At 37.5% G+C, this 19427-nt stretch overlaps 3 protein-coding genes across 3 annotated transcripts; 1 reads left to right on the forward strand and 2 right to left on the reverse strand.

The window, feature by feature from the left end:
* Positions 1-485: 485 nt before the first annotated feature.
* Positions 486-10599, forward strand: nuak2 (NUAK family, SNF1-like kinase, 2). The gene is made up of 6 exons (XM_077727080.1): positions 486-1204; positions 5502-5622; positions 6451-6602; positions 7439-7504; positions 7793-8045; positions 8180-10599. Exons 1-6 carry the CDS (start codon positions 956-958, stop codon positions 9205-9207), a joined length of 1869 nt encoding a protein of 622 aa, XP_077583206.1. The 5' UTR covers positions 486-955; the 3' UTR covers positions 9208-10599.
* A 4-nt stretch (positions 10600-10603) lies between these two features.
* On the reverse strand, positions 10604-15400 carry ccnd3 (cyclin D3). Its single transcript, XM_077727083.1, is given in 7 exon segments — positions 10604-10909; positions 10911-11024; positions 11483-11616; positions 13433-13595; positions 14147-14362; positions 14541-14708; positions 15300-15400. Coding segments are annotated over 7 exon segments (906 nt in total). The 5' UTR covers positions 15333-15400; the 3' UTR covers positions 10604-10831.
* A 452-nt stretch (positions 15401-15852) lies between these two features.
* Positions 15853-19327, reverse strand: bysl (bystin-like). Its single transcript, XM_077727082.1, has 7 exons — positions 18913-19327; positions 18479-18635; positions 18263-18401; positions 18024-18157; positions 17766-17926; positions 16953-17055; positions 15853-16519 (listed from the first exon to the last, which is right to left on the reverse strand). Exons 1-7 carry the CDS (start codon positions 19172-19174, stop codon positions 16165-16167), a joined length of 1311 nt encoding a protein of 436 aa, XP_077583208.1. The 5' UTR covers positions 19175-19327; the 3' UTR covers positions 15853-16164.
* Positions 19328-19427: the final 100 nt, after the last annotated feature.

The raw sequence follows: 19427 nt of genomic DNA on the forward strand, positions 1-19427 counted from the left end.
AGTTTTTGCGAACAGATTATTCTAATATATTTAATTTATATCAAACTTTTATGGACAGAAGAGCTGATTTCGTTTTGTCACTATCAGGGGCCACCACACCATCCAACCCACGCATTTTCAACAAAGTTGGACTTTTCAACCGAAAGTAGCTGGATTTCGAGATATTTAAAATAACATCAAATATAGTTTAGTAAAATTTAGTTCTGGTCTGTTAATACTTGGAGACCAAAGCAGTTTTAGGTGATACTAACAAAACGTTTGAAAAACGCTTTATTATGACATTGGGGTTTCATAGGAAAATGTGGTTTGCTTTGAAGCCAGTTTTAAAGCGCTTTGATCATTCGTTTTGGGCAACGCACTCACTTTCTCACGCCTATTTTCTTTTTACATGCACCATGCGCACTAAGCAAAGAGACTTGAGAATGTTTGAACTTGTTAGAAGCTGAGAGGAGTGTTATGTCGCAATAGTATCTGTGCGCTCGTTTTATAATACGCTCACTCCTGGTTGATGCGCTATTTAAATTGTATTGTATTGTAAATATTCCACGAGTGTAAATTTGGAAGTCTTAACATCAGCAAAAAACAAAACAAACTAACTACAAAAACGCAGACGACAATTGACTTAAAAGAAATCCTTTAACAACGCGAATAGATGATCGCAGTTCACGTCAAAATCGGCATTGATGGGTATAGAAATCAAACATCCCTTCATCTTTTTAACCCCGCCCATTTCATATTCTGACGTGTGATCACGCCTCCCGGCCGGCTATGTTGGATCTGTTAAGTTCAAGACTCGAATTCAACGTTGTAATTTTGACTTTCATGCCTGCTGTCAAATTTCTCTCCAGAAAAAATACTTAGTTCCTGGTGTCCTGCTGACGGACTTTAAGGAGAGCATCTCCATAGTTTATCTGTATGGGATGTTGATGGCGTGTACCTGTTTAGACATTTAGGTATGCGTCCATCCATTGATCCATCCATGGAGGGCTCCAACGTCGGCCGACTTTCGTCAAACTGTTACCCGGCAGTCGAGAGCGTTTCATCCGATGCGAAGGCTCCTCTCCAGCCGGTCCAGGTGAAGAAACAAGCCGTGAAGCGACATCACCACAAACACAACTTAAAACACCGCTACGAGTTCCTGGAGACGCTCGGGAAAGGAACGTATGGCAAAGTGAAGAAAGCGAAAGAGAGATCTGGCAGATTGGTAAGGTTTTATATGCAAAATGTCTCATTTTTGTAATAGATTTTTAATATTCCTATTTTTTCCTTATTTTGGCCAACGGTTAAGAAATCAAAGTGGTATTTGTAAAACTGCATGCATGAACATGTGGATTATACTTAAATGAGAGTTAAAAGTCTAAAGAAAAAACACTATTTTTACATAAATCATTAGCCCTTTATATATAAGTGACTAATTTAAGTAGATAAAATACTTTAAAAAAGACCTGAGGATGTGGATGTCACAATTGGGGTCATGTAAGCCACAATTGTAACATTTGGTATACAAATGTGGCCGAAATGTTAGTGAATAAATACAATTATCAATAAATAATGATCAAATACATACAAGTAAAATAAATTAAGCACAGAAATACAAAGATAATGGGCCCTTAGTTGTTTTTCCTCCTAATATTTAACTGCCTTCCAATGACAGCAATAGACATTCATTTTATTAAATTGATTTTGACAGTAAATTGCTCCAATTTGAAATAGATTGGATGTCCCATCAATGACAAACTGAATTAAATTGGAGCCCTATAAAGGGTTAAATCTAACTTCCAATCATAATTTGTGTCCCTGGTTGGACTCTGAAACGTGTGAAGAATGTGCTGCTATCACAAAAACTACCACAAAAAAAAAAAAGATTTAATGCTTCTTGTAAACCTGTCCATGCACACAAAGCCAAATCACCTTTATACTTCAACGTGGCTTGTAATCAACCAGGAAAAGAATTTGAGGGAGTAAGGCAATTAAAAGAAAAGCAAGTGGTGGATTTTTTTAATTTTCTTGTGAATATCATCATTGGATTGGTTTTCAGAAATGAAAGCAGAATTTGTAAACAAAACCGTTCACACTTTCTTTTATCAGCTAAAGAGGAATGGAATGTATGGAATGTAGTTTTCCAGGTACCTATGGTCGTAAAACCAATTTATTTTTATTTTTGCTTAGATGTGTGGGCGCAAACGTAATAAAAGTATATATTTTGTCACAAAAGGCGAGCTAACTCAATAAACAATAAGTAACATTTTGGCAGATGAACAATTTTTTAAAAATGGCTTCAAGTTGTTTACTCCCAAAGCCCATTCAAGATTATTCAGTAACAAAAAAAGGTGTATTTTTAAACAACTAAGAAGCTTTGTCTTGGGAATGCTGTTTATTTTAAAACCACAGAACTGATGTAGTCAAAAGTTCCCATTACGCAGAACTATGTATTATTGGGAGGGTGTTCTGATATATATATAGTACAATATTTTTATGTATTTTTTAAAATTTAATTTAAAGGGCCAAAGAAATAATTTGTATTTTTTTTCCAATTTAATTCAGAACCTTTTTTAATTCTCCACGCTTGTTTTGAATCAAACTGAATGTTTTTATTGTCATTATACAAGTATAATGAGATTTAAAGCTTCACCACAAAGTACACAAATAACAACAAATAAATAATCAATAAATAAGTAGTGCACGAAACTGTTAAAAAAGGGTTGGTGTGAAATACCCCCCCCCCCCTCTCCCCCACTCACTATGCCAATCCAGCTCTGTGTTGAGCAAATGTGTAACATTGCCACAGCATTTTCCCATTCCAAACCTTTTGTCTACATTTTAAGTATGCTGAACTCAATCTCTCTCGTGCCTAGCAGCTAAAGCTGGAATGTGAAGGCTTTTCCAGTCCGGCCTTTTGCCAGAGACACACTCACTGTGTTTGATCAGATTCATTACTGTAATATTTCACTGGGAGTGTCTGTGGTTTGAGCACCCAACAACTTGTTTACCACCTATGCTCTTTGTCGCAAGTTTTCAGTTTGTAATGGCAATCAAAAATGGAATTTCCCCTCCTCCTTGCCACCTGCATTCGTCACTAGACGTCACAGTCAACGTACATGTCGAGTCGCGTCCCCCCACACACACTGCAGGATGTGAGTTGCTGTCTGGGAATCACCCCTGCCGGGGGTCTTGCTGAGCTTACTGTCATAATACTGATAAGACCTAGCAATTGGCCTTTCTAAATGCAGATGGTGCTCAAATAGCTTTTAACATGTTGTAAATGCAACATTCCTTTCTTTGTTTTTGTTTACCTGATAACACATGAAGTCAATACGTAATTTGACCACAGGGCGGGACAGGACGGACGTCAGACAAAAGGCAAGGCAGTTTTCCACTTTAACCTTTAACACTCATCTTCATTGAAGGTGGAGTAACTTTACAAAAGGAACAAGAATGTCAAAACAAGGCCACTAAAGGATAGAAATTCTAATTTGGCTAAACTATAAAAGATCAAAACCCTAGATGAAAATATTTTCCATTTGATTTACCGAGGCAGAAATGGCTGAGAAAGTATGAATGCTGAATATATGATTTTGTGTCAAGTATTCACTTAATGATTTACTCATGGAATCCTGGCCTGTTTAATTAAACACGAAGCTGACTGACAGGAATCTGTAATGTGTTCGGTTGTGTAACAAGTTGTAGGTGGTTACACTAGTTTATTATAATTTGTGTCATCTAAGGTAAGAGAAATTAATTGCTCCGCATCTTTGTGTGAATTTAAATTGCACTCAAAAAGTATTACTTCATTTACTTTCTACATATTATGTTTCATCTTGTCCTAATATAAAAGTAATTCATTATCGCCCTCAAAGGCTTACAAAGAACACTACTTATTATAATATAACATTTTTTTTTGGGTTGTGGCAATGTATTTAAAACAAAAAACAAACAAAACATGAATATAATTGGGCAATCTGACGGTTAGTGGAAGGGGCTTACATTTCTGGGGTCGAGGGTTTGATTCCAGGTGGGTTCTCTCTGTCTGACAATTGACAGATTAGGCCATTCCCCCATTGGATTATTTTTTTCATACATAAAATGTGTTCAAAATATTGTAGTAAATTGGCCAAAGCCTCCTGAATCAAATCAAATAATGTCCGACATTTTCATATCTGCAAATATATTGTCCAAAGGATCAATTACATATCATCCATTTGGTAAACAATTACAAAATATTCTTCAAATGACAAACTGGAGCAGAAGACTCAATCTTTTCTGACCTCTAAGAAAAAAAAACAATGATTGTCTAAACCTGTAAAGCCAATGAAAACCTAACCCCCAAAGGCTAAGTATGGCATGCATTGTGGCATGTTATTCTACTTTGTGGGTGGTAAGCGCAAAATTGCAGTCTTGTTGTGTTTGTACTGCAGCCCAAAGATTTTTTGTCCTGTCGGTGCCGAGTGCGTAGAACAAACTGACGGTGACAAAGGGCGCGCACACACTCCGATAACCTCACAAGGGTGTGAAGTCATCATGAGTCCAGCAACTCTGTCTGGCGGCTATTCAAACAAACCCAGGAAACCTGAGTTCGCAGAAGTCAGGAAAAGGGAGTCTAAGCGACATAAACGCCATACTGACGCACAACTCATCCAGACCAGACGGTGATTCACACAGCAGGTTTCCCTGAGTGAAATTGATATGACAAGTCTCTACTTTGTCTGCTTGTCTGTCAGTCAGCCTAGAAGCTTGACAAATGAGAAGGCTTCTCTAAACACCATCTGGTACCTTATGATGACGCTTCTTAACTTTAAGCCTGAGTGGTGAGGAATTCCTGGTATTCCCACTCCAACACGTGGATTCATTTGAAAAAGGCAGTATTTATCAGTTTTTATAGGTGTCTCTACGAAGGACAGTAAAAAATAACTATGTAATGTAAATTAAAGAACTACAGTAAGACCTCGAATATTGCGGTTAATGTAGACCAGACATAATCGCGATAATTGAAAAAGTAGGGTGACCCCTATTATAACTTTTCATTCAGTATTAAAGTGGAAAACCGAAAATATTTTTATATATTTATTTTTAGTGTACAAAATGCTTTTGGGCCTAAAAACATAGATACAAATTGCAATTATTGATTTAAAAAAGGGAAAATCAGGAAATTTTCAGAGTTCTTGTAGCAAGAGTGTCTTCCGCTTACAAGTTTCAGCATGCATTTTCACATTTTTATGAACTTTTAACAAAAAAATTGAGGGGGGTAATTAATAGCGAAAAAAAAACGCAAAGTAGAGAATTCTCTAAGTGAAAACGTGATAATCGAGGGGGTACTGTATTCTGTTTTCAGGAAGTTTTTTCCCCCTATTTGCCACTAACACGTGTTCCTTTGTCAACAATGCCTGCTAATTCCCTGTCTTGTTTCATTTGAATTATGTCATTATTTACATACAAAAGGCTGATTAACAAAACGAGTTTCCGTTCCAAACATGCTAATCTTCTTGTTCTGTTTGGATTTAAAGGTTGCCATTAAGTCCATCCGAAAGGAGAAAATCAAGGATGAACAAGACCTGGTTCACATTCGCAGAGAAATTGAGATCATGTCATCACTTTGTCACCCGCATATCATCACCATATACGAAGGTATTTGCACAATGCATTACTTGTATTGAATGGACATGCTTAATTAGGCCAAACACGTGAATAGTGAAACGTGATACTCAAACAGAGGGCTCTACATCAGTTTCCGATTGTTTGGATGCTCACGCAAGTCTTTTGTGGAAACTGATTCTTGGTTATATAATTGCTGACTTCACGTTGCATCACAACAGCAAAGTTGTGGGCAGCGCACATGGCCTTGTCTTCCAGTGCCCCCTAATCAAGATCGCCTCAATGCGCTCTTGTTACTATCCATAGGGTTTTTCCTAATCTGTTCAGGCCACAGTGTGGGCCAGTGGGAAAAATAATCATTTCCTTTGCAAGGCTAGCTTCAATGAATGCTAAAATTGGGGACTTAAGTCATTGTAACTTGAACTTTAACATGACAAGCTAAAAGACTTTAGACAGTTTGGGTTATTGGGTGAAAAGATGATTTAATTTGAGACACAGTGAGAAAGAAAATTGGAACGCTTTGCTTCTTGTTTTTAAATGCCTGGTGGAAATAAAGATAATGTATTGGACAAAAAAAGGTGATAAAAAATGAAATAGTGCCAAAGAGTTAATTTGGCACTTGGCCATTTTCAATTGGTTTCTTGATAAAAAAATTAAAAAAAACTTCAATAACTACATTTGGAGCTACTGTCATTGTATTGATCAACAGAGTACATAGTACCTATTTTAAAAAAATTAATGATTGTGTTTCGAATATCAAATAATAGATCTAGTTATTATATACACAAATATTGTTTTGCATTATACCTTGAAAATAACCAAGGAAAGCTTCAATAGTTTAATTTGTTATTTCCTTTCCAGTATTTGAAAACAAGGACAAAATAGTGATCGTAATGGAGTACGCCAGCCGCGGGGATTTGTACGACTACATTTGTGACAGAAGGCACGTCTCCGAACGGGAAACTAGAAACTTCTTCCGACAGATTGTGTCTGCTGTACACTACTGCCATCAGGTAAGGAAATGATTGAATCCCTTCCAAAATTCTTCGAGCTACTTGGACTTAAATGACACCGAGCTACCCTCCAAACCTGTTGCCGAGCTTGTGTTAGTTCCCGGGCAACAGAACCCCCTACTGTTGTATAATGATCATTATTAACTGTCAGCTGGTGATTGGAACAGCGATGCTGTGAGAACAAAGCAGAGGAAAATGAACACAGTCTGTAGAAAGACCGAGTGAGAGGGGGAGGCAGAATTTGGGGCTTAAGGCCAGCTGCCCCAACACACATTCAACAGTCGCTAATGAGGGCGTGATAGAACACAAAAAGCACACTCGCACACCATCAAAACCAGTCCGCCAGTCCAAAAGCTAAAGCTCCAGCGGAAGCCGCTTTAGATCTATGCTAGATGATATTTACAGTGTAAATGACCCCAATCATGTTCCACGTCAACCAACGGTTTTGTTTTTTATACTTCCTCAGGTCTAAAGGACCATTGTAAACTGTCTGATAAATTTGGCCCAACTTGGAATCATAAAAAAGCACAGACAATAGATCTTTATACTCGCTTCAAATGGCATAACATGGAGTGTGTCCTTGGCCACACGTGTCCATTCCTTTTTTAGGCATAGATGGCCTGCATTTTTTCAAAGGCAAACATTAGTGGAAGGCATGCCCCCCTGCAGAGGCAAGGACAATGAAACATAGCTCACACACCAGGAAAAGACGAAAGAATGTGCTTTGAGCTGGGGGGGAATAATCCTTTTATATAACGTACTGTATACATAAAATGACAATTGTCCTTAATCAAATGCTGTAAAAATATGTCATATGGATCTTTTTATTCTCTTAGAATGGAATAGTCCACCGGGATCTGAAACTGGAGAATATATTACTAGATGGAAATGGCAACGTCAAGGTATGCATCTTTGTGCAATATACTCTATATAATTGTGTCTAAAATGAGTGTCTGCAAGATAAGTCTCATTTAGGTTGATTGTTCAACTACAAACCTGATGTCCAAACATTAACATTTCAGCCTATAATAGTCTCAAAGATAAAATAATGGTGGCCACAGGACTTTTTAATATGTCAATTTATAACCTGTCTCAATAGATTAGTTCAATGTTGGTACCATGTTCTGGCTGGAAAGTTATTGAAAGACCAATGTTGTGACTGAACACTTATTTGAATTCTTCTGTTCCAGATTGCTGACTTTGGCCTGTCAAACCTCTATCACAAAGACGAGTACCTCCAGACATTCTGCGGTAGTCCATTGTACGCATCCCCAGAAATAGTAAATGGTCAGCCATATCACGGGCCAGAGGTAGATACATGGTCTCTTGGGGTCCTGTTGTACACTATGGTTCATGGTACCATGCCCTTTGATGGCAACAACCACAAGGCCCTGGTGCAGCAAATCAGCACTGGAAATTACCGCAAACCAAACAAGCCCTCCGGTGAGCATTTTAACAATTAATTTGCTACAATGGAACCAAGTCCAAAGGCCAAAGTGCTGTAACTGTAAATAAGTTAATAAACAGTTTGCTATGTTGCAGACAAGTGTTGTAAATCCTCTTTTACTTCCTATCAGATGCATGTGGTCTCATCCGTTGGATGCTAATGGTCAACCCCGAGCGCAGAGCTACAATAGAAGAAATAGCAGGACACTGGTGGCTTAACTGGGGTTACCAGAAGCCCCTTCTATCTGAGACAACAACCAGCCAAGTTGCGGGGGCAACGTCAACGACTTCTCCATCAGTGCAGCACCCTGCCGGGCTGGCTAGCGTCGCTAACTGGCTTCGACGTACATCCAGGCCTTTGCTGGAGAACGGCTCAAAGATGCGTTGCTTACTGCGCTCACAAGGTGTTAGCAGTAACGATGTAGTTCGCCAGCGTTCTCTACGCCGATCACGGAAGGAAAACAACGTCTCCCAGCCCAGCCACGAAGGAGTTACTGACACCCGACCATCTAAGGGTATTTTAAAAAGAAGAAACAGTGTGAAACAGAAGGTGATAAGTGAGACCCCTATTGATGCATCACTAGAACATCAGAACTTTATGTCCACAGCAGCCACTCCCCCATCTACTACAATACTACCCCGCAAAGGTATCCTAAAAAAGTCTACAGAGCAAGAATCTGGATACTACTCCTCCTCCCCTGAGAACAGTGATTCTGGCTTGGTCCCTCAATCCAAAGTGCCCAACTCAACATCAACCCACAGGAAAGGCATCCTCAAGCGGAATGGAAAGTTCTCTGGTGCACAAGAGTTTGGGTCCTTGGATCAGCTAGCAGTTTCATTACCCAACAAAGGCACAAGAGTGAGATCAACTAGTGCCGTTAGCGAGGAGAGTATTCTTTCCTCTGAGTCCTTTGATCAGTTGGATCTTCCAGACTTTCCACGACTACCTGCTCTTGTAGTGAAAGCTGGAAGACCCACCATGAGGGGATGTGTGTCTGCTGACAACTTGCTTGACATCCAAGAAGATGGTATACTTGGAGATGGTCTCCATAGAAAGTGGAACTGTTACGAGTCTGGAGTGGCTGACAGTGCTTTCTCCATTACAGACTGTGATAATGTGACTGAGGCTTATAAACAAGCCTTAATTATTCATAGTTAAACACCATTGAAGATTCTGTACAGCCAAAGCACATTGTGACAATATATCAACGCACTTAAGGCATCATCAGGAATTCCAAACACCAAAAAAGGGGAAAAGGGAGGGAGAGATACTTAAGAGACTTGGTCAGTTTAAAAAAAAGATTGTTGTAAATATGTAAATCCAAGTCTTAAGGTACTCAACTTTGAATATATGAGAGTATTGTCAAAGTCATTGTGAAAACCAAAACACCTTGAATGTAATTTGTCATTTGGAGGGTCTTGAAGCTTAGTTTCTCTTTCCTAACCGGCAGGTAGAACATTATTATAGTTTTATGGGGCTATTAGCTTTGAACATCGCTGGTTCAAGGTGAGGATTGTTTCACTATTTACCTGCAGCTTTTACTGCATTTTATTTTAAACTAAAAACTGCTCTACAATTCATGATACCAAAGAGGACTCTTGTTAACACTACTGGCTTTTTTGGTCTTTGTTTAATAAAGCAAACACGCTCAGGGTAGTAGTGACCTCAGTTGTTAATATCAATCCATGTTTCTTCAAGTCCGGACAAAGACTTGAATAAAAAAACAACCTGACTCACTGATAAATAACAAGCGTAACCTGTTAAACCTGCTGTAACACGCAAATCTATACTGGTGCCTGTGTACAAGTACCAGAATAGATGATGATGATGATTTCCAGTAAGAATCCAGGATAAACAGCATTAGATTTAAGTAAATGGTGAACTTCATTGGCTGAATGTTAATCGTTAACTGCTTAAATAAATGGTGTCTTTTGGTTTTATAGCTCAGGTCTTCCATATTTTTGGGAAATAATATGGATATTTGCTAAAGGAAGGTATTATATGCGAATGCTGTTTACAAATAAGAAGAACTGGCATATCCGTATTGCATGGGTCTGTAGAAATGTTATATATTTGGCAGATTTGATTTATGTTCTGTAACATGAACAGTGGTTTTGTGTGTATTTGATATTTGAATACCTGATATTACTTGCTCAAGTAACCAGTACATTAAAAAGTGATAAGTTCTGACATGACATCTGATAAATTGGGTTATATAATTATTAAGTTTAAGAGGAAGAGATGCAGTATCACAAAAGCTCATGAAACTGGAATGTTGATATGGCACTGTTTGTGTTTCAGTTTTCCCTTGACAAACTAAAGCTTATCAGGAATGTAAAACAGATATGTGAATGTTTGTATATGCAAAGATGAAACTTCAAACTTCAGCGAAAGTGCTTATGAATATTTTTACAATTTCATGTCTTTGTAGGTATTAAATCAACTTTTGTTGCAAATTTCAGGTTTTCTTTTTAAATGTGCCAAAGTTGACACTCTTGTAACTGGGATAAGGGCATCAATAAAAAAGTGTTTCTTCATGTTGTCCGTCAATTTAAATGCTTCAATTTTAATGCAAGTGTAAAACAAAATAATAGTAAAAGTATACCAAACACTTATAAACAATATAAATAAAACTTAAGTGATTGGGGTGAGTGCGTTTCAATGTAGAATAACATTTTTAAAAAATGCCTAAACTGCAACAAGTGTGGTTATAAGAAAATGGAAAAACACAATATGAATCAAATGTGTAGTGTGAGTAAAACAACATTAAGACCCAGTATATTCACACCTGCCTGTGGTAATAGGGAGGGGTTTCCAGTTGTTTTTCACTAGGTGTCATTGACGTCAATAAAAGATGGTCAAACATCAGTTGTAGGCTGACTGACCTTTGATCCGCAAACAGCAGCTTTGGAAGGTAATGGGAGGATGAGATTCAGCGCTCCCTGCAGCTGCTTGTAGCAAAAGAAGACAGAGTCCTGGTGGAGGTGGAACACAAGACAGATTTGGCTTTACATTTCTTTGGTCCCTAAACCTTGTTTTTTTTTGTACAACCCATTTTGCAAGACTTCATAAGTTCCAATCGATTACGACCTTGAAAACATCATGGACGACCGGCTTATCTCTGTGTATCATAAACTATTAGATTTGCCACATAAGTTGACATAACCCACATATGCGGTAATCGAAACTCGGCTACCACAATGACAGTAGGACACCTAGACCACTGGCACCACTACTAGGTCAAAATAATTTGAATTCTAAGTAATGCTTTTGGTTGTCTAGGTTTGTGTGCAAGATATTTTTATATTAGATATTTTGAATTACTGTACTATTTACAAAAAAATATGATTTAATTGAAAGGTGCACTGACCTCGCACTTATGAATGAATGAATGAATGTCATTGAAAATAAAAAATGTAAACATAATGCTTACCAGGTTAATGACCAGGAGATTGGCCAAATTCTTGAGCATTGAGTCAGGTGAGTTGACCAAATTGAGTCTGTGAGTTGCAGCACTCACACAGGCACACAGTAGGGTTGAGGGTAAAAATTCGGAAGACTTCCACTCTGGACATCAATAAATAAGAAAGAAATAAAGAGCAAAGTGTCATTTGTAACAGTGTAAAAAATGCAGAGCAGAGTTAATGAACAACAGATAATTTTTAAAACGAGAACAACAATTATGAGCATTTCTAATGTCTTTAAACATGTTATACTGCCTTAGCACTGCCATCTACAATGAATTTATTACAGATATAATTCTAAAAATGGCAAAAATCCTATGTTTTGAATGCATAACAACTAAATGTAGTTTAAATTTACCACCCAATACAATTGACCATTAGAATTTGAAATACCTGTAATAGTTTGTTGTCTATTTTCCTTGTAATATTTAATATATTTCATTTACCACCTGCCTATTCATTACTGTCACACAGATAACATTCCTTATCTTATATGCATGTATTACAGCAATATACAGAATATACATTATAGTCAAATATCGATACATTATTTTCATGCTCATACCACTCAATGTAATTCAGTTCAATGTAAAAACTTAAAGTATATTGTATTTCTTTACATATCATCTGTGGCTGTAAGAAGAGGAGTGTAAATAAAGCTGACAGATGCTACTATTTCTGACACACCCTAATAGACAAAGAAAACACTTTAAATGGGTTCTTTGGCTAAAAGACGACAATCTGAAATATCATTTTCATGACTAAAGGAAGGAAAAGTGCCGAGACACTGTGTCTGCCATTGGATCCTTCCTCTTTCTCGGACACCTTTATGAATAGGTCACAATGTCAGGGGAGGCTAGGAGTTATCGTAACTTTTTGTGATGTTTTCAACATCTAATGTGGCCCTGGTTGTCTCTCCGGCACATATTGCCTAGGGGCAGCACCACAGAGCTTCGTGAGAAGCATAGGCTGAATAGGAATACGGGACCAGTGCTCATTCACTGCACACAATACTAGTATTGCACATACTCAGCTTGCATTCTCCTAAATGGACTGCTGACAAAGCACAATCAAACTTATAGCTGCATTCTGTCCTCTGTTTCCAGTGGTGAAAGTACCTTCATTTTCCACAATCAACTCTCATCCAATCATCTTTTTCAATTTTATGATCAACACCAAACAGTAGAATTGTAGTAAAACCTAAAATCTGATGGTACTTTAACTTTCTTCACTTACTTTACTGCATTTGGTTCCACCTTTTTCTACCATCATATATTATGCCACATAGTTATGGTCACTTAGTTTAAAAAAAGTTTTTAAAAAATACTGACATTCTTTGGGTAGCGTGTTTTTTCACAGTTCTGAAATCAAGGGTCAGTACCATGGCTTAAGTTGGATTTCACCGGGTACTCCGGTTTCCACCCACATCCCCAAAAAACAGTATGAGTAGGAATGGTTGTGTCATTGTGCCCTGTGATTGGTCGACAACCAATTCAAGGTATTCCCGGCCTGCCTCTACATTTTTTAACCACTTTTATTTCTCTAAAATGAAGTTTCCCTTGGTATGAAACTTTTTATGCTTCTATATTTTGGAATGGGACTATAGTTTGAACTGATCAAGATTCTATTGGCAATAGTCAGAGTGGCCTGAACCTATTTACATTGTTAATTTGAAAACTTTAATTACCGTAGTAGCTGTCAGCTTTACTGGACATGGTCCATAAAGCTAAATATTGACCTAATTGAATAGATCGACAGAAGGCAATTAAAGATATCCCAGCAGGATATAGTGACATAATCTGTTCAAACGCATTGAGTGAAACTCACCACATAGAAAATATTAGTAGGCACTAAAGTCTTATCAGAACACAAGTCATATTGACATCTGGGAATTTATGCAACATTGTTATGTAACTCACCAATAGTTGCCAGTGCAATGTAAGAGTGGACATATCGGCGCACAGTGGGAAGCTGCTGAGCATCGAGGAAGGACAAATTGTGAAGAATTGACTCCAAGTAGTCAGAAGGGAGTACTGGTGACAGATACCAGCCTAAACTGGACACCACTGACAATTCGAATTCCTGTGTCAGAAAAATGCACACTTATGTCCACATTGACATATTGAAATATCGATTCATAGTCAAAGTCAGATTACTTAAACCACAGGTGTCAAAGTGGCGGCCTGGGGGCCAAATCTGGTCCGCAGCATCATTTTGTATGGCCCGGGAAAGTAACTCATTAATGCCGACTTTCTGTTTTAGGATCAAATTCTAATGATAGATATAGATGTATATTATATTTCATGATTTTCCCTCTTTCTAGATCAATAAAAGCATTTTTTTTTATTTTGTGTATTTAGTTCAAAAATAATTCTGTAAAATCTAAAAATATATATACAAAGCTAAAATAAACAGTTTTGGATGTTTAAAAAACTGAATATTCAAGGCTTTAAATCCAGTTCTCATAATCCAATTATTAAAAAAATATCTAAATATTATATCTAAAATTGTCCAGCCCACGTGAAATTAATTTGACATTAAAGCGGCCCGCGAACCAACCCTGACACCCTTGGCAATATTAAAAATAGCGAGAGAAATGGCACTGATTATATTATCGAAACGAAGACCTTTACCAGGATGCTTTGCACTGAGAAAGAGAAGTTTGTGTAGATGCAGAGCTTGTCAGCAGTCAGAGGAACAGTCTCTTTCATCTTGGAAGCCAGCCACAAGGAAACAACACCTAAAAGCTGCAGCTTGGAGTTGATCATAACATGGCAACTCAAGTAGGAGTCCAGGTAGCGGACTGCCAGTGGGAACACTTCCTCCTCACATTTCTGCTCCTCACATACCTAAAGAACAACATAGTTACAACCAACAAGTCAAACTCATTTGGAAGACCGATTCAAGTGACTCATTTCGGATCTTTTTTTCGCCTTGAACAGATTAGATTTAGAGATTTATTTCATGACAATTTAAACGGGGCAAAACCTCCGGACTGGACATAGCCATAAAAAGGTTATGCAATACCTGGAACATCCAAATTACAAGAGTCCTCCTTGCATGGGGCTGGATGTTCTCCTGGATTGCTTGGGGTGAAGGCACCTTGCTAGTGGTGTCCTCTTCCAGGGCTCTCAGGTTCAGGATAGTCCGAAAGTCACCGATGATTGCCAGATCGGGACCCGCCCGGACAGCCACCTCATTATCATAAAGCAGATCAGGGCAAAAATAATATATATTTCACCTTGGACAACATATGATTCAGAACAAACTGAAAATACTACTAAAAATGGCACAACAAACGGAGAATAACTTGCATTCCAGGGTGGCAATGAAAAATTGGAATAATTTGATTCATAAATGTACGTACTATATAGGCCATCTAAATGAGAGATCCATTAATATTACATTTTAAGTGAATGTAACATGAATGTGATGACAGTTGTGATCATTTGGGCCGTTTGGATCAAACCATTTTTAAAATATAGGGCAAAAGTGGTGGATCTCTTTTAAACTTACGTTTGAAAAACCCTATAGATTTTAAATGAGCATACATTTAAGAGTTTATTTAATGGGATTGTAGTTATGTCTAATTTTTGGGACGATCTTTAAAACTTAAGGTTGGCGGTCAGTTAGCCTAGCTCGCCACTAGCGTGGTTGAATTATGATCCATGTGATCGCAGTAAAAATGTATTTATCGTTTGAAAACATTTGATGCACATGCAAGGATAAATACCGATATTACTTCTAACAAATCTGAGAGATATGATCCGAAATGGACAAACTTACGGTGCTAATTGCTGTGGTGCCCATTGTGGACATTGGGGGATGCAGGAGACTAATGAGCAAACAGGTTGGAAATGTTCAGTTAACGCCCAAATGGAACAAACCATTTCCTCTTGCTAATAACTTAACGCATAGATTATTTATACCAACAACAAAAAATAATAATAATAATACATTGATTTCGGCTAATTGCCTGACAAAATTAATATTTGATATTAACAAAAACGTAGCTGAGATTGTTATTTAAAAAAAGACTTTCTACAATTAATAAGAATAAATTATTAATACCAGAATATGGGTCAAATCTAATATGGAAAGCTAGTTATTGAGAAGTTAGATGGGAATCTAAATTACAATAAATACATTAGTAATACAGGCAGTTTTCTCTTTGGGAATTGTTAAATAAGGATAGAATTGTAGTAAAATGCATTGCAATATGTAGTAGTAAATATTGTTTTTGGGCTTTGCCTCAAGAAATGAAGAGCTGAAAGTTAGTCATCTCAAAAGTGTGCTTAAAAACTAACATGTATAACATTCTGAACAAAATAAGCAAGTATAAGCATGTCTATTTTTATTCCGGAAAAGAAAATCAGGAAGTCAAATTGACGAGTTTTTTTTGGGAGGACTCATCATAAAGAAATACATGTTTAACAGCTTCACTTCATTTTTTGTTTTCAAATCCGTGTTTCATATCATACACCGCTTCTTATGTTTTTAGCAGCAAATAGTCCAGGAATATATAGTGTTCGCTACCAAATGTAATTTAATTAAAAGTTTTTGGGTGGAAAATCATCATTAACTTTTTCCCCAAGTTTAACAAACCATGATTATTTTTTGACTGCGAAAAAGAGAACATTACAAACAATTCTTAGTCCATATCAATACTAACAGGGATCCCAATTTCAATATCCCTTGATTCAGAGTTCTGTAATTCTCTCCTGATTTCAGCGGATATTTGAGGGTGCGTTTGTAACTTGAGCAATTCCAATAGCGCCATTTTCTGTTCGGAAGCCAAGTCCGCCTTGTAACGCTGGGCCAGCGTGAGTAAACTCTGATGCCAGAGCACAGGAAGAACTCGCTTTTCACTACGGAAAGATAGGAAGTGAGCCACCAAAGCATCTAGAACACGGAAAGGCAGGGCGTATTTCTTGTCGAGCAACAGACGCAGGAAAATGCTGTTGGCGCCGTTGTATTCCATCTCTGCCAACTTGAGCATCGCTGCGCTGAAAGGCAAAAGTAAAAAAAAAAAAGTGTGCATATTATGTAAGCTTCAATTGAATGGAAACTCACCCTACCTAGGATATCCTCTGGCAATGTGCTCATTGTGACATATTAAAACCACAGAGGTACTTCTAAAGTCATGATAATGATATAATTTATTCACTGTATGACATTGGATCACATTTATCTATTTCAGAGAGTCATATTTAATATTTTTACAACACAGCATTCACCCAAATACCCAAATATTGACGACCAAACCAAAAAGAAATACAGCAAAAAATTCCCTGTAAGTGAACTTGATAGCAAAGCATTTTGACCCCAAAGCTATTTTAATTCCAGTTGACGGTAATAAGGATTATGTAATAATGTGTCATGTTATATCTTAGCTGACACAGTAGAATGTTGCAAACACTAGAGAGAGACAATCCTTACCTGGAATAGAGGACGGGAATTGAACACTTTGTGAGGATGCTCCCTATAATAATGGCCTCGCGTAGAGTACATGTCCCAGATTCACATAGAGGTAACAGTATACCTTGGGAAAAAAAGTGAAGTACAGATCAGAAGGTTTATACTGATTGGGTTGTAAAATTCAAGACAGTAGACATAATGGAGTTAATCCAAAAGATTAGAAATGTCCTTGGCCTATTTACATTTATCTAATAACGTCAAATAAAGTATGTGGACTATTGTTGAATGGAATTTTCAACAATTTGTTTGTACCCCTTTAAAATATTAAATTAAAACTTCTTTACAAATATACTTGGAAATAATTGACTCTAAGACACAAAGGGTATTCAACTTATTCAATGAAAATTAATACCTTGAGTAGATATTATTAGCATTGTTTGAAAATTACATTAAACACAGAAGAAAATAATTTAATGAAGTTTAATTATTGGCAGTATTCAATGAAGACTCATTAATAGCTGTAGACTACTAGTAAAGCACAATTCTTTATTTGTGCAACAGTGCCGCCCTGTGGACATATTATAGAGTGCTGTTTAAAAGAAGTGGGTCAGTGGAAAATTCCACATATTGAAATATAAAATTAAAATTGTAGAGTGGATTTTATGAACCAAAATGTAATTAATATTCGAAACGTATTTTAACCTTTTTTTTACATTCTGAGAATGATCTATGTGCCTATTAGTATCTACTTGAAAGCAAAAATATAAGTAAACAAAAATTAAAATGAATTTTCGAATTTTTAATGTGACCTTGATTAAACAATGAACATCTCACCTTTAAACCAGGCCCCTGGTTTGAATAAGGCTTTCTTCAGAGCACTATAGAGATGAAAATTGAGCTTCTTGTACTCAGTGATATCATCCCGAACTCTGGGCAACAACACCAAGTTGTAGAATCTTTGAGCCATTCGCTCTTTCAGATTAGAGGAAAACATTCTAAAAAAACAGGCAAATCACATTTTTATGTTCATTAATATGTCCTGTCCCTTATGAAATCATTGATCCCTCTATATGCATGTCAAAGAGCAAGCACCTTGTCGCTTGAAACATGGCAGCTGCCGTCCACGTGTCTGGGTCAGTTAAATAGAGAATCTGCTCCCAGTTTGAAAGCGCTGGTATTATTTTGAAAGCCTTTGGCAACTTTCCACTCCGATATTTTGACAGAACCTGATTAAAGGGAACAATACACATTTGGGATTGTAGCACACTAGTGTACTATGCCTCAGAAACATTGGAAGTCTCATAAAGGAATCACATTTTAAGATAACTGACCTTATTGACCCCTCTGTACACTTCTACCACTCTTGGATCAAGTTGGTGCATTGGAGTGCCAGAGACTTCTGACATCACGGTTCCCACCTCTGTCTGTTTCTCTGTTATCTTCTCCATTATAATGTCTGCTAGGGTTCGCCTTCATAGGAAAAAAACAAGACAAATCGGGAAGTTATCACCTGATTGTTCATAATGAAATGTGTTTATGTGTCTTACCTCATTGGAGGGTTCTTATTCATAAACATCTCAATGGCTTTCTCGTCATCAGGGTCAACAACAACTTCGGCGTCACAGGCGGCGCCAAGTTCACCATCACCAGTTGCTCCCAGTGCTGGCCATTCATCATCGGATTCGGCATCTTGAGATGTGGAACCTGAAAAAAAAAAGAATTTCAAGAGGAAATACACTCATTACCATATTTGTTAACTCATTGGCTGCCATTGACGGCGATGGACGTCAATCGATTTTGGCTTGACAAAGATCATTGGATGATGATTGCTGTCAGACCTCCCATTCAAAATTAATTGGACGTTTAGCGCAATCAAAGACACGGAAAGATGAGAACACATTGCTAGTCCACTAATTTTCAATGAATTGGACGTCCGTCGTTGTCAATTTTTTTTTTTTTTTTAATATTCTATTTTTCTTACCGAGAACAGTGATGGGGGCCTTCTTCTTCTCTGGAGCCAACCCATATTCGGTCTGAAGTTCCTCTTGTTGAATCCGGGCTTGTCGCAAGATCTTTTTTGACAAACGTTCGTCCACGTAGTTGTCTTCGCTCTCTATCCGATCGTCTCGAATCTTCACCCGGCCTTTGGCTCGAACCGAGTCAGCCTGTAGCATTTGGTCAACAAGCGTGTCCGACTCCCCTCTTTTCTCACCCCCTCCTTTAGATTTTCTTACTTTTGGCATGGTTAATTTAGTCTTGAACAATAATGTTCATATACCCGAGCATGTGTAGTGACAAAATTGTCAAAAACGAGACACTATAAACAGAAGTTAGCAAGGCACGTGGAAGGTTGTTTCTTTAACGGAAGTTACGGGATTCCCCCGGATGTATTACACGTACTATCATAAATATCACATGTACTGAGACCTAGATGCTAAACATTTGAATCGATTGCGTTTTTAAAATGGGCATTTTAATTAAATTATTTTTTTGGGC

This window comes from Stigmatopora nigra, chromosome 10 (genome assembly GCF_051989575.1).
Source record: "Stigmatopora nigra isolate UIUO_SnigA chromosome 10, RoL_Snig_1.1, whole genome shotgun sequence".
NCBI classification, from domain to species: Eukaryota; Metazoa; Chordata; class Actinopteri; order Syngnathiformes; family Syngnathidae; genus Stigmatopora; species Stigmatopora nigra.

Excerpts from the sequence above, each read along its gene's own strand:
- nuak2 (XM_077727080.1), top strand. The coding sequence starts at position 956 with ATGCGTCCATCCATTGATCCATCCATGGAGGGCTCCAACGTCGGCCGA. Across the intron at positions 6,603-7,438 it reads CTGTACACTACTGCCATCAG|AATGGAATAGTCCACCGGGA; the intron begins GTAAGGAAATGA and ends TTATTCTCTTAG. Across the intron at positions 8,046-8,179 it reads CAAACCAAACAAGCCCTCCG|ATGCATGTGGTCTCATCCGT; the intron begins GTGAGCATTTTA and ends ACTTCCTATCAG.
- bysl (XM_077727082.1), bottom strand. The coding sequence starts at position 19,174 with ATGCCAAAAGTAAGAAAATCTAAAGGAGGGGGTGAGAAAAGAGGGGAG. Across the intron at positions 18,402-18,478 it reads AATAAGAACCCTCCAATGAG|GCGAACCCTAGCAGACATTA; the intron begins GTAAGACACATA and ends TTTCCTATGAAG. Across the intron at positions 17,056-17,765 it reads ACCAGGGGCCTGGTTTAAAG|GTATACTGTTACCTCTATGT; the intron begins GTGAGATGTTCA and ends TTTTTTCCCAAG.